Source organism: Ipomoea triloba, chromosome 10, assembly GCF_003576645.1.
Source record: "Ipomoea triloba cultivar NCNSP0323 chromosome 10, ASM357664v1".
Classification (NCBI taxonomy): domain Eukaryota; kingdom Viridiplantae; phylum Streptophyta; class Magnoliopsida; order Solanales; family Convolvulaceae; genus Ipomoea; species Ipomoea triloba.
The window spans coordinates 5041887-5056943 of NC_044925.1; the positions used below are offsets into that span (position 1 = coordinate 5041887).

The 15057-nt window shown below is 33.6% G+C and overlaps 1 protein-coding gene across 1 annotated transcript; it reads right to left on the minus strand.

Moving 5' to 3' along the window:
• Nucleotides 1–9199: 9199 nt before the first annotated feature.
• On the minus strand, nucleotides 9200–11046 carry LOC116031547 (3-hydroxy-3-methylglutaryl-coenzyme A reductase-like). The gene has a single exon (XM_031273777.1). It carries the CDS (start codon nucleotides 11030–11032, stop codon nucleotides 9398–9400), a length of 1635 nt encoding a protein of 544 aa, XP_031129637.1. The 5' UTR covers nucleotides 11033–11046; the 3' UTR covers nucleotides 9200–9397.
• Nucleotides 11047–15057: the final 4011 nt, after the last annotated feature.

Sequence of the window (15057 nt, forward strand, 5' to 3'; positions counted from 1 at the left end):
CTTAGGTGTAGAAGCATAATTGGATGTACTAGTTCAAGATTTGCTTTATTTAGGAATTGGCAATTAGGATATTGTATTTGCGATTTTGACTAACAAATTATTTTAGGTAAATTATATTATAGCATTTTTTTGCCAAGGGCCTTGTGGTCCAGTGGCATCAAACCCTTCTCTTTATACGGGATACTGCATTGTATTAGAGTTAGTAGTATTCAAAAAAAAAATATTATAGCATTTTTATTATTTTATTTTTTCCAAATAAATGAATAATCCATTTGCATTGAACAACTATAACTAATTAAAACATATGAAATATTTTTAGCCATAATTAAAATAAGAATAGTGTTAATTTTTTTCTCTTAATTTTACCTTCTAATATTCATATCCTAACACGATAACAATTTTTTATTTTTATTTTTTGAAATTTCAAATAATTTTTGTTTTCATAATATTTCATGTCAAAATTTACCGACATTTCTAGGTGACAATCAAGCATTTGGAATGAATTGAACAATTTTAGAATGTTCAATAATCTAATTGCAATTTTTTTTTTTTGAGTTTAGTGGCTTAATTACATTTTCGTCTATGGTTCAATAACTAATTTGACCCTTATTCCTTAATCTTATAATTGGATATGCTAAATGATATATGTTTAGTAGCTTTAAGTGAACCTAGCAATTTGCAACACGATCATTAACACAATATAAAACTGGACATGAATATAATATGTTAGTGTTCACCCTTAATGTGTCACGGTCATTAATGGGTGGACTTGTTAAAATTCGTATAATCGTATCTTAACAAATCAACATGTTTAACCAATTAATATTAGTTTTTTCAAAAAAAAAAAAACCAATTAATATTAGTATTAATTATGATTTTAAATATTATTTTATCATTTTATAAACATCATGTATGTTACAAAATAGATATCTTTACTATTTTGTTGATTTAATTGTAGATTTAACAAAAAAAATTTGTAAAGTTTTATTTTTTAAAAATAAAATTATATTAATATTTCTAATGGGTTATTGTGTCAAATAAGGTCTTGTAGACGCGAAACCTATTAACCAAATGTGTTTATCGTGTTATTAACCCGTTTAGAAATCGTGTTTGTATTTAGAACTCTAATTTGTTAATATGGGTCGTGTCCGTATATAACATTGATAAGTGCCTAATTTTTATATTTTCACCTTGCATTTTAATTACCTTATTTTGCTTTCTATTTGTTAAAATTTTGCCCAAAGTGTTCTTTATTTGATTATTCATTTTTGTGTTTAAATGTAATTCCTGATGATTGATCGAGATGAAATGAATAATTTTTGGAACATTTTGGATATAATTAAAGTCATTAGGAACTAAGGATATGCTAAAAAGATGAATGCAATACTCTTTAGAGAAACAAAAAGTGGTGTATTTAATGATTTTGGTCATATGAACAAACCAAAATAAAAGCGGGACAAATTAAAAGAGCACGTAGTTGTAATTTTTGTTAGCTCAACATAATTATTATTTGGTATTTTAATTTAATTATATCTCAACCTAAAAATATCTAAATTAAGTGATTTTTGCATCATTAGAAAGCCAACTCAAAAGAAAACAACTTTCATGATGCGAACTATTAAGTCCAATTCCAATTCTAATATTAAAATGGTAAAACAAAAAAATAACAAGGAAGATGTTTTGCCAAAATACACGTGGCAGATGCACATGCTTCATGTGTAAATGTGTTGGTGCACTACTATTCAGGAAACACTTCTTTCTATGCATTATTTGAAGGGGATGCATGGGCGTTTGCACACCCGTACCTAAGCCCATTCCTTGGTACTCTACCCTGTATTTAAGTTCTTTATCATTTTTCAATGATTCTAGTTTCTAACTTCTAACCCTATAGGTGAACCCTAACAATTTTCCTTCATATTCTTTTATTTTTTTTTTTAGGTTAGATTATTGATGTGTAGCAAAAATGAGTGATGGTGAATGTACGGGTGTGAAAAGTCGTTCCGCTGAGGATTGGGGGTTATGGCACGCAATATGCAATCACAAAACTAGGCACTAGTACAAGGAAATCAACAAGAAGCTAAGCAAACGACAATGAGGTAGAACAAACACATATAAACAATAGATGAGTGCAAAATAAAGAAATAAGACTCAAGTTAGGGACATTACCATCTAGATGCTTTAACACTTAAGTTTGGGGGAAGAATATTAACCCTAGGTTCTCAAGGCTAGCACAAAGGAATCCAAGTTTTCACAAGGATTAGAACAAAGGTTGCCCCATTTCCATGGTGTACCAACCTAAGTTCTTAAAAAACAAAAGCTATTTTGCCCCAATTCTACCCCTATTTCCATAGAACAAAAGCTATTTTGCCCCAATTCTACCCCTATTTCCATAGAAGAGAAAATGGGTTTGAGATTGTCTACCCCTATTTCCATAGAAGAGAAAATGGGTTTGAGATTGGATACCCCTATTTCCATAGAAGAGAAAATGGGTTTGAGATTGGATTGGCTTAAGTCTTTAGAAGAGAAAATGGGTTTGAGATTGGATTGGCTTAAGTCTTCCATCCAACTTCCATTGAAATGAAAGACTTTCCAAAGACAAGCAATAATCATTGGTCATTAACTATTGAGAGATAGAAATAAATCCAATTCAAACTCAAGAACCCTAGGTGAGTTTCTTCCCCTTTTACACAATAATCAAAACTTAAGCATCAAAATAGATAATACAACCCTAACTCAAGCCCATAAACTAACTACTCATGATTAAATAGCATAAAGAACACAAAAATACAAGTAATAAACATAAATCTTGCAAAAGAAAAGCGATAGAGGAAAGAAAACTTCTCTATTGAAATGGGAGGAAGAATCTTGAAATTCAAGCTTCAATTCCAAGATTACAAGCTCCAAAAGTGTTAAAATACATAGATCTAAGCCTAATCTAACCTAAAAATATGAAAGGGAGTGAATGTGAGTGTTTAGGGTTCAACCATGGGTCAAAACCGTGTTCAAAATGCTCAAAACGAGCTTAAATAGTGAGCAAAGCAGGTCCCAAACGGCCTGGTAAACGACCGTTTGTGTGGCCGTATGACTCCTCTTCAGAAACAGCATTTTTTCACTGTAATTCGGCCTAAAACAAACGGCCATGCATACGGCCGTATGTGAGGCCGTATGCCAGCTCTCCAGAAATTGCATTTTCGAACTCTGTGCAGCTGCTTTGACTTCTAGTCTGTTTTTCACCATTTTCCGTTCAGAATTACGAAATTTGTATTTCTAGAAAAGTTGTAGCCCTTGAAGTCTTCTTTCCAATGGTCCAAAGATCACATAATTTGGACATTCCTAGGCTGAGATATGATCCAATTACTAAGATGTCGACGTGCAGAAATTTCAACACCTTGATCTTTTGCTTCTCTTTTGTTTTAGTTTGCCCAAATGACCAATACCATTGCAAATACAAGTCTTAGGCTCCCTTGGAAGTGTTGCACTCATCTCCATAGCTTCTCCTTGACTCCCATTGACTCCAAATGCATCCAAAATGCATGAAAATCGCCGTCTTGGCTTCCAATGCTTTCCAACTCATACTCCTTGCAAAATAACACAAATAAGCACTAATTCTCATGAAAATTGGAATGATCTATAAACAAAATGACTTAGTGAAAGGGAGAAAAATATAGACAAATGAGCACTTATCAATTATACTTATATTTAGGTTCCTTTACATTACGGAAGGTTGTAATCTTGTGTTTGAAGCTTGAATTTCATCATTTCACTTATTCCATTTTAATAGATAAGTCTCTTTTTATTTTTTATCTCTTTCTTTTATGCTATTTATTGATTTATTCTTGTATTTTTACGATGTTTATGTTTAATATGTGTGACTGTGTGAGTAATTACTTTATGGACATGAGTTAGAGTTGCATAATCTATCTTGATACTCTATTTGTGATTATTGCATAAAAGGTAGAATTTATAACCTAGGATTCTCGAGTTTATTATGAAGAATTTTTGTTTGAATCTTGTTAATGTTTGGTGTACAACATTCATTAGCATGTTTTGAAGGAATTTTGGTCACAACAAGAGTTAGATCAAGATTTTGAGTCATTTCTTGCAGAAACTCAATTTCTTCATATATATGAAAATAGGGAAAATTAGGGGATTTGATGGTTTGTGTGTTTGAAGAATTTAGAGTTGATGCATCATGAGAATAAGGAAATTTCATGTTCTAATCCTTGTGTAATTGTTTATGAGAGTGGATTGTAGACTAATGATCCATTTGAAAACTTGAAAAATGATTTCAGGAGTTATTTTTTCAAAATTTTTTGTGTTTGGGTATTCAAAGAAAATAGAATAAAAAATATTTATTCTGATCAATGAAAGATATCTTAAAAAGATATCTATTTTATTTTAGATATCTATTTTATCACTCTTATGAAAGATATATTTTTAAAGAAGAAGATATCTATTTTATTACTCTTATGAAAGTAAACTTTTAAAACATATTTATCAAATCTTTATCTTTATATATATAAAAACAAAATCCTCTAAAACGAAATCTTCCTTCCCGCCCAAAATATTGTACATTAAAACAATTAAAATAATAGAATAATATTAAAACAATACAATTCCTATACTACAATTCGTATAAACAATAGAATAATATTATAACAATACAATTCCTATACTGCAATTCCAATACAATTCGTATAAAATAAATCTGCTATTAAAACACGAAATCCAATACTACAAAATGAAGTCTACTATTCTACAATTCCTATACTACAATTCTAATACAAATCGTATACTNCCTATTTCCATAGAAGAGAAAATGGGTTTGAGATTGGATTGGCTTAAGTCTTCCATCCAACTTCCATTGAAATGAAAGACTTTCCAAAGACAAGCAATAATCATTGGTCATTAACTATTGAGAGATAGAAATAAATCCAATTCAAACTCAAGAACCCTAGGTGAGTTTCTTCCCCTTTTACACAATAATCAAAACTTAAGCATCAAAATAGATAATACAACCCTAACTCAAGCCCATAAACTAACTACTCATGATTAAATAGCATAAAGAACACAAAAATACAAGTAATAAACATAAATCTTGCAAAAGAAAAGCGATAGAGGAAAGAAAACTTCTCTATTGAAATGGGAGGAAGAATCTTGAAATTCAAGCTTCAATTCCAAGATTACAAGCTCCAAAAGTGTTAAAATACATAGATCTAAGCCTAATCTAACCTAAAAATATGAAAGGGAGTGAATGTGAGTGTTTAGGGTTCAACCATGGGTCAAAACCGTGTTCAAAATGCTCAAAACGAGCTTAAATAGTGAGCAAAGCAGGTCCCAAACGGCCTGGTAAACGACCGTTTGTGTGGCCGTATGACTCCTCTTCAGAAACAGCATTTTTTCACTGTAATTCGGCCTAAAACAAACGGCCATGCATACGGCCGTATGTGAGGCCGTATGCCAGCTCTCCAGAAATTGCATTTTCGAACTCTGTGCAGCTGCTTTGACTTCTAGTCTGTTTTTCACCATTTTCCGTTCAGAATTACGAAATTTGTATTTCTAGAAAAGTTGTAGCCCTTGAAGTCTTCTTTCCAATGGTCCAAAGATCACATAATTTGGACATTCCTAGGCTGAGATATGATCCAATTACTAAGATGTCGACGTGCAGAAATTTCAACACCTTGATCTTTTGCTTCTCTTTTGTTTTAGTTTGCCCAAATGACCAATACCATTGCAAATACAAGTCTTAGGCTCCCTTGGAAGTGTTGCACTCATCTCCATAGCTTCTCCTTGACTCCCATTGACTCCAAATGCATCCAAAATGCATGAAAATCGCCGTCTTGGCTTCCAATGCTTTCCAACTCATACTCCTTGCAAAATAACACAAATAAGCACTAATTCTCATGAAAATTGGAATGATCTATAAACAAAATGACTTAGTGAAAGGGAGAAAAATATAGACAAATGAGCACTTATCAATTATACTTATATTTAGGTTCCTTTACATTACGGAAGGTTGTAATCTTGTGTTTGAAGCTTGAATTTCATCATTTCACTTATTCCATTTTAATAGATAAGTCTCTTTTTATTTTTTATCTCTTTCTTTTATGCTATTTATTGATTTATTCTTGTATTTTTACGATGTTTATGTTTAATATGTGTGACTGTGTGAGTAATTACTTTATGGACATGAGTTAGAGTTGCATAATCTATCTTGATACTCTATTTGTGATTATTGCATAAAAGGTAGAATTTATAACCTAGGATTCTCGAGTTTATTATGAAGAATTTTTGTTTGAATCTTGTTAATGTTTGGTGTACAACATTCATTAGCATGTTTTGAAGGAATTTTGGTCACAACAAGAGTTAGATCAAGATTTTGAGTCATTTCTTGCAGAAACTCAATTTCTTCATATATATGAAAATAGGGAAAATTAGGGGATTTGATGGTTTGTGTGTTTGAAGAATTTAGAGTTGATGCATCATGAGAATAAGGAAATTTCATGTTCTAATCCTTGTGTAATTGTTTATGAGAGTGGATTGTAGACTAATGATCCATTTGAAAACTTGAAAAATGATTTCAGGAGTTATTTTTTCAAAATTTTTTGTGTTTGGGTATTCAAAGAAAATAGAATAAAAAATATTTATTCTGATCAATGAAAGATATCTTAAAAAGATATCTATTTTATTTTAGATATCTATTTTATCACTCTTATGAAAGATATATTTTTAAAGAAGAAGATATCTATTTTATTACTCTTATGAAAGTAAACTTTTAAAACATATTTATCAAATCTTTATCTTTATATATATAAAAACAAAATCCTCTAAAACGAAATCTTCCTTCCCGCCCAAAATATTGTACATTAAAACAATTAAAATAATAGAATAATATTAAAACAATACAATTCCTATACTACAATTCGTATAAACAATAGAATAATATTATAACAATACAATTCCTATACTGCAATTCCAATACAATTCGTATAAAATAAATCTGCTATTAAAACACGAAATCCAATACTACAAAATGAAGTCTACTATTCTACAATTCCTATACTACAATTCTAATACAAATCGTATACTACAATTCCTCTACAATTCATATACTACAATCTATATCTATACTCTATACTATATATAAAAACAAAATCCTCACTTTAAGCTTCCCGCCCAAAAGAGTCTTACAATATTTAGGATGCGATTATTTCCTATTTTCCTATTCGTTGTACAATTATACATTACAATTCTTATCATAATACAATTCTATCGTAATAAGACTACTATATATAAAAACTAAATCCTCACTTTAAGCTTCCCGCCCAAAACAGTCCTACAATATTTAGGATTCGATTATTTCCTATTTTTCTATTCGTTATACAATTCTACATTACAATTCCTATTGTATCACAATTCTACATTACAATTCCTATCATACTACAATTCTATTGTAATAAGATACAACCTTATATAAATCCCTAATCCTATATTGTGAACTTTAAAAGAGAAACGCAAAACGCAGTGCAATTATTCCAGACCTCTCCACCTTCAAATCTGCAAATTCTGTTGTTGCGGTCAAGATATTGTTTTATTTAATAGGAATAAAATTATGGTCATGTTTGGTCATATTGCTTTATTTTGTATTTATTGTTATGCATTTTTTATGTTGTTAGTATGCTACCTTTTTTTTTTTTTTTTTGAGTTTTTTCAGCTTTTTGCTTGGTTTTTTAAATTTCATGATTTTCCTTAGGGAACTTGCATCCATTTACAGACACATGTTCAAATTTAAAGATTTTGGATCATTAAAGGCTCCCAGAGGAGTGGATAACAATCAGCTAATTGGTAAATTCTTCTTAAAATTTTGTTCTATACTAGATGTGTTATATACTGCACAAACTAATATTATTAATTAATTGGTAAAAAAATTAATAAAGTTTAATTGGTAACAAAATTTTATTTACCAAATTATGACAATAATTAAACCATTATAATTGTGAGAATAATGAAAACAAATTCGGCCTAATTTTATAAGAAAAAATAATTTATTAATTATTATTTACATCAATAATAATAATTCAAATACTTATCTATACTTCTATATCTATACTACTATTAATAAATATAAAATAATCCTTTGTGAAATTTCCGCCCAAACAATAGTAAAGATAAAATGGAAAAGAAAACAGATTTTACTAATTGATTGAAAATATAAAAATATTCTAACGAAAAAAGAAATGGAAATTAGACAAATTGGAAAGGAAAAGGATATTACTAATTAATCAAAGATCCGACCCGTCTCACGGATTAAGACCCGTAAGACAATTTCATACAAGTGTTACTCTAATAAAAGAAATCTTAAAAAGATATCTATTTTATGGCAAAAACTTGTGTGAGACCGTCTCACCATGAGACGGTTGGGTCGGATCGGGTCAAGATGCAAATGTAACACTTATATGCACAATTGTCATACTTATATACTCAAATGTAATACTAATCAGGAATAAAATTTTTGTTACTTATTAGGGTAAATGTAATACTTTTAAGGGAAAATACAATACTTTTACATTTCGATTTAAAAGTATTACATTTTTCTTCAAAAGTATTATATTTGCCCTTATAAGTGAGAGGCACTTGTCAACATTACTTATTATGGAAAATGTATTACTTTTTCTCTTATAAGTAACAAAAATTGTATTTTTGATTAGTGTTATATTTGAGCATATAAGTATGACATTTGCATGGTGCCTTGACCTGATCCGACTCGTCTCACGAATAAGGATCCGTGAGACGGTCTCACACAAGTGTGACCCCTATTTTATTCTAGTCAATGTAACAAAATACGAGTATGGTATTCAAATTTATATAGTTGTACAATGTTTTGGAATTATTAAAGAGTAAGAGGAAATTAAATTCCTCTTCCAAATTAAATTAAATAACTACATACTGCACCACAGTCAAATAGAATATTTGTGAAATTGTAAATCACCATATCTCAGTTTTGAGAGTTGTTATATACTATGGATTAATATCCACCTTGTGAGGTGGATCATGATTCTAAACTATGAATTTTTAATATTCGAATTGTGAACTTTTAAAATATAAATTGTATTTCTAATTCAAAAAACATAAATTGTGTAGGTTAGCATTGTGTGTCCCCAATATATAAATTTAAATTTTAAAAGGTAAATTGCAAACATTTAATAAGTAAGTTCTGAACATTCAGATTGTGTATTCGTAATATACAAATTGTGAACATTAAGTAAATTGTAAACATTTAAAACAAGACCCATCCTTACAACGTGGACACAGATCCACAGAATAAATTATCAAGTTTTGAATCTTGGTCAATTGTGACATAGATCCTGCAGCATATCCTTTCCTAGTATGCAATATTCTAAGAAGTTGGAGGTTTATTAGATCTATTGTATTTCATGTGGCTTTTAACAAGCTGCCCAGCTGCAATGGCGGACATGAGGGAAAGCTCCCCGGCAAGAACAGCCCCGGCAACAATGGTGGCCAGCCGTCGAGAATTCGACCCCGGCTCCTCCTTGCTCGCACCCTTTACACCCAGCAAGTTCAAACACGCCGACTGAGAGGCCAGCTGCGTCCCCCCTCCCACGGTGCCCACCTCTATCGACGGCATGGTCACCGACACGTGGAGGTCCTTTCCCCCGTTAATGGCTTCCATCATTGTGATACAGTGCGAGCTCTCAATGTTCTGTGCCGGGTCTTGCCCCGTTGCGATATACACGGCCGACACGATGTTGCTCGCGTGCGCGTTGAACCCGCCCAGAGCTCCGGCCATGGCGGACCCGGTCAGGTTTTTAAGCATGTTGAGTTCTACTAGTGAAGCGGCGGTGGTTTTGAGTACTTTCTTGATGATGTCTTCCTTGATGACGGCCTCGCACACCACGGATTTTCCGCGGCCTTCGATCCAGTTCACGGCGGCGGGTTTTTTGTCGGAGCAGTAGTTGCCGGAGATGCCGATGATGTCCATGTCGGGGAAGTCGGTCTGGAGAAAGTCTAGAACGTTCTGGACGCCCTTGGAGACCATGTTCATCCCCATGGCGTCTCCCGTGGAGCAGGAGAATCTCATGTAAAGATTCTTCCCGGCGATGGCGCATTTGATGCTCCGGAGCCGGGCGAAGCGGCTGGATTTGTTGAAAGCGGCGGAAAGCGTTGGGAAACTCTTTGGGTCGTGTAAGTAGAGCATGAGTTCCGCCGCCCGTTTCGCGGTGGCGAATCTCACAACCGGAGCTCGAGTCATGGCGTCCCGGAAGACCACGCTGGTGGCCCCACCGGAGGCGAGGATGGCTTTGCAGCCCCGGTTGGTGCTGGCCACCAAGCAACCCTCGGTAGTGGCCATGGGGACAGAGTATTCTTTCCCGTCAAGCAAAAGCGGGCGAGCAATTCCCACTGGGATCTGCACATACCCTACTGGCATCTCACAACACTGTCCCAAAATAGACTCGTAATCCAACCCTTCTAATGGAAGTCCTTCTAAGGACTTCCCTGTTATCCTCTCCAAGGCTTCCCGCCGAATCCCCGCCGCCCTCCGGCAATCCCCTAGCTTGGATTCAAGAGAGTATGAAGGAATCTTCCCTTCAACCACAGCATTAACAATCTCCTCATCATTATCATCCCCCTCTAGCTGGTATTTTGGAGCACATTTACGAGGCTTTTGCTCGAGAGCCACTTGTGGTAGTTTCTTAACATTATTATCATCTTGCTCTTGTTCTTCTTCTTCATCTTCTTGGTTGTGAAGGGGGCGAACGAAGAAGCCGAGGAGGTAAAGAGATGAGAAGAGGAAAGTGAAGAGGGCGGCGATCTCAGAGAAGGAGAGAACATGAAGAGGGTTAGAATGGCGGATCTTTTCACGCCACCTGATGAGGAGGTAATAAACGGCGGAGAAGAAAACAGCATTGATAAGGAAAATATAGAGGGAGAAACTATGGACATTTGTGGTTGTTTTCCCAGGCTTCACAGGAGAAGAAGAAGAAGAAGATGGGATTTTCTGGATTTGCTTCATCTTTTTCTTTTCTTGCCTGGTTTGCTATTGCGATATGATGCGGTCTGGTTCTCTTGATTATCGTGTGTGTGTATATATATATATTGCATGAAGTCATGAAGAAATAAAATAAAAGTACTGTAGCCCGCCATATGCGAATAAGTTTGGGTTGGTATGTAGCTTCTGTGAATGTGAGACGCACCTTGGAATATTGAATTTGGTGTAATATTGGGTGATGGGTCAAATCCACACTTCAAGATTTGCTTGACTCAATACTGAAGCCGGCCAATAGCTTCGCTTGGCTTGGCCTTTTCCCACCCCGGCCTTAAAAAAGTTGTCCAGTACATAATAATGTTACAATTAGTTACTAAATGTTTTTTTTTTTAAAGTTACGAAATGTTTAAATAAAGTTTCACATTTGTATGATACCGTCTCACGAATCTTGATCCATGAGACCAGTCAAGTCAATATGTAAATGTAATAGTAAATCAGGAATAAACTGTTTATTTGTTACTTATAAGGGAAAACATAATACTTTTGAGGACAATTGTAACACTTCTATATTTTGATGTAAAAATATTACTTTTTTCATCAAAAGTATTATATTTTTCCATATAAGTAACGTTGCAATTATAAATAAAAATGTAATACATTTGTTGAAAAATGTAATATTTTTTCATCAAAATGTAAAAGTATTATATTTTTTTTCTCTCAAAAGTATTACATTCTCCCATATAAGTAATAAATATTTGATTTCCGATTTAGTATTACATTTGATAGTATAAGTATTAAATTTCGTCTTGACCCAACCCGTTTTACGGACAAGGATCCGTGAAACTGTCTCATATAAGGATGTTGAATTGTATAACATAGAGACTCTCTTTTGCGCACAGGGGGTGCAAATCAAATCCTAAAATGAACCTAAAAAAGATATACGTCGACACCCATGGGCACAAATATCATCGGGAAATTAAAATTGGTTGGCCTTGCGGGCCAAGTTATGCCAATTTTTCATATATATTTTCCAACTCAGTTGCCACTATCCGAAGAGTTATCTTGGATGTGATTGAGTAGTTGTGCGTTTTTACTATTTGGTCAACTCGGAATTGGCCGAGTAGTAAAATTTTACTCTTCAAACTACTATTCGTACGTAACCTTTCGTGGGTACTACTTGATTTACTATTCGTAGGTACTGCTCGAACTACTGTTGAAATAGGAGAAATTGTTTGAACTGTTCAATTTGAAAGTTGAAACTATGAATTTATTTGGTTACTTATTTTATGGGGAGTAGAATGGCTTATGAACTGGAGAAATTGTTTGAATAGTTCAATTTAATTTGCAGGTCTAGTTTGAAGTTTGAATTGGGAGAATTTGATTAAAATCTTTGAATAATTCATTTAGAATTTTGGATGATATGTATTATGTATATGATTATTGTGAATTTGGTTACTTATTTAATGAAAGTTCAATTAACATGGAGTTGAGGTTGAGTTAGTTTATGTTATAGTTATGGGTTCTTTTGAAATGGTAATAGTTCAATTGTGCATTACCATTTCTTATGGTTCTTGAATTGAGTTCTAACTATATGGGATTTGTAACATAGTATTTTATTTCATTTTCTTATCAAACTTGTGATTATTGTACTTAATTGTACCTAGTGTTTCGTAACCTATAAATGAGACTACCACTTCTATTCCCAGGGAGTAAAACCAGACTTCTTATTTTGGTTTTGTTTCATTCCAGTTTTTGGAGAGCAACTATAGTCTTTGTTGCACTGACCAAGTGGTCTAGGTCAATATTAAGCCATGTTTCCTTTTATGTAATGCTTCTATGCTCAAAAGAAGTATAAAAACACATCAATCTTTCCTGTTAAAGTCTGATAGTTCATTAATGTTGAGGTATGATTATGTTGTGCTGACTGGTTTCATTATTCTTTATTCATTAATCATGTCCACAGAGTGAATATAGTTAGTTCGTTGGATGTAACAAGCTCAATCCTAGCTGAAGATTTAAAGATTTGAAGATTATGTTTGAATGATTGTTGCTAATCTTTTTGGATGAGGTATCGTTGCTGGAAAGAGTGAAGATTGAAAAACATGATGGATGTGAAGTTGATGTAAGTTGTTAGCTTCTATTGAGTGTTTTGAACTTTGAACTTTTTTTTTTTTGGATTTTTATTATTTTTTAAGTTCTTAAGTATGGAGTTAAATAGGTTAAATTCGAACTCGAACTCGAGCTTAAAAGTTCAAGCAACCTTACTTGAACTCAAACTCGAGCTCAATTTGAGTCATGTCGAGTTGAGCATCAGCTTGAGCTCGAACAATCGAGCCACTCGAATCGAGCTCGAGCTGTTCAAAAATATGACGAGCCGAGCTCGAGCTCGAGCTCAAGCCCCCTATTAAAAATCGAGCTCGAACTCAGTTCAGCTCGTATTCCACCCCAAAGGGTAATTTTCAAACCCACAATTTCTTAATAGCTAGCATAATATATGTAAAATACAATCACATTCCCAATCCCTTTTCCCTAGGTTTGCAAAACTCCATGCCATTTTCATTAGAACCGATTCCCTTCATTTACATTGCAACTCCTCGAAACGTAGAGTTTTCAAATATTGTGAGTTTTGCAATGCAATTCAAATTTGTGTTTTAATATAATATCATCAAGGTTAGTGATATATCATATTTCTTCAAATTTATGCTCAAGTTTGATAACTTAGAATATCATTAAGGTTGTGATATATCATATTTCTGTTGGAATATTTAGCATAAAATGACATAGAAAGTGGCTATTTTGTGGTACAAATATATGTGGGGTCCATTTCAAATTTGGATCGGGTTAAAAGTGGATTCGAACTCTTTCTAGTGAGACAAATAAATTGATATATTGTATGCTTAAAATGGATAATGGGTGAATGAGAAATTGATTATCAAAGTATATCCATTTGAGTTGCAAAATGAAGGTAGAAAGGTTTTGTAAAAGCACTTGTCCCACATTGGTTTGGGAAGTGGGTTTGCACCACTATATATACAAGAGCCTTTTAGAAAGAGGTTGAATTGTATAGCATAGAGGCTCTCATTATCAATCTTAAAATTGATATTTTTGTGAATAAGTCAATGGCTTTCACTATCGTTAGTTGTAAGTGGAATGGTGAATGTTTCTCGTGGTGCACATTCTAATGGTTGGAGCGGCAACGATCGAAAAACTTTAGTTATAGTTGTAAGTGAAATGGTGAATATTTCTCGTGGTGCACATTCTAATGGTTGGAGCGGTAACGATCGAAAAACTTTAGTTTGTTGACTGGTGGTGGAAACCAAGGGTATAACCCTGTGGTGGAATCCAAGGGTGCTATGGTGGTTTAAGTGGAATGGTGAATGTTTCTCGTGGTGCACATTCTAATGGTTGGAGCGGTAACGATCGAAAAACTTTAGTTATAGTTGTAAGTGAAATGGTGAATATTTCTCGTGGTGCACATTCTAATGGTTGGAGCGGTAACGATCGAAAAACTTTAGTTTGTTGACTGGTGGTGGAAAGTAACGATCGAAAAACTTTAGTTTGTTGACTGGTGGTGGAAACCAAGGGTATAACCCTGTGGTGGAATCCAAGGGTGCTATGGTGGTTTAAGTGGAAGGTTGTAAGTGAAATGGTGAATATTTCTCGTGGTGCACATTCTGTTGTAAGTGAAATGGTGAATATTTCTCGTGGTGCACATTCTAATGGTTGGAGCGGTAACGATCGAAAAACTTTAGTTTGTTGACTGGTGGTGGAAAGTAACGATCGAAAAACTTTAGTTTGTTGACTGGTGGTGGAAACCAAGGGTATAACCCTGTGGTGGAATCCAAGGGTGCTATGGTGGTTTAAGTGGAAGGTTGTAAGTGAAATGGTGAATATTTCTCGTGGTGCACATTCTAATGGTTGGAGCGGTAACGATCGAAAAACTTTAGTTTGTTGACTGGTGGTGGAAACCAAGGGTATAACCCTGTGGTGGAATCCAAGGGTGCTATGGTGGTTTAAGTGGAATGGTGAATGTTTCTGTTGACTGGTGGTGG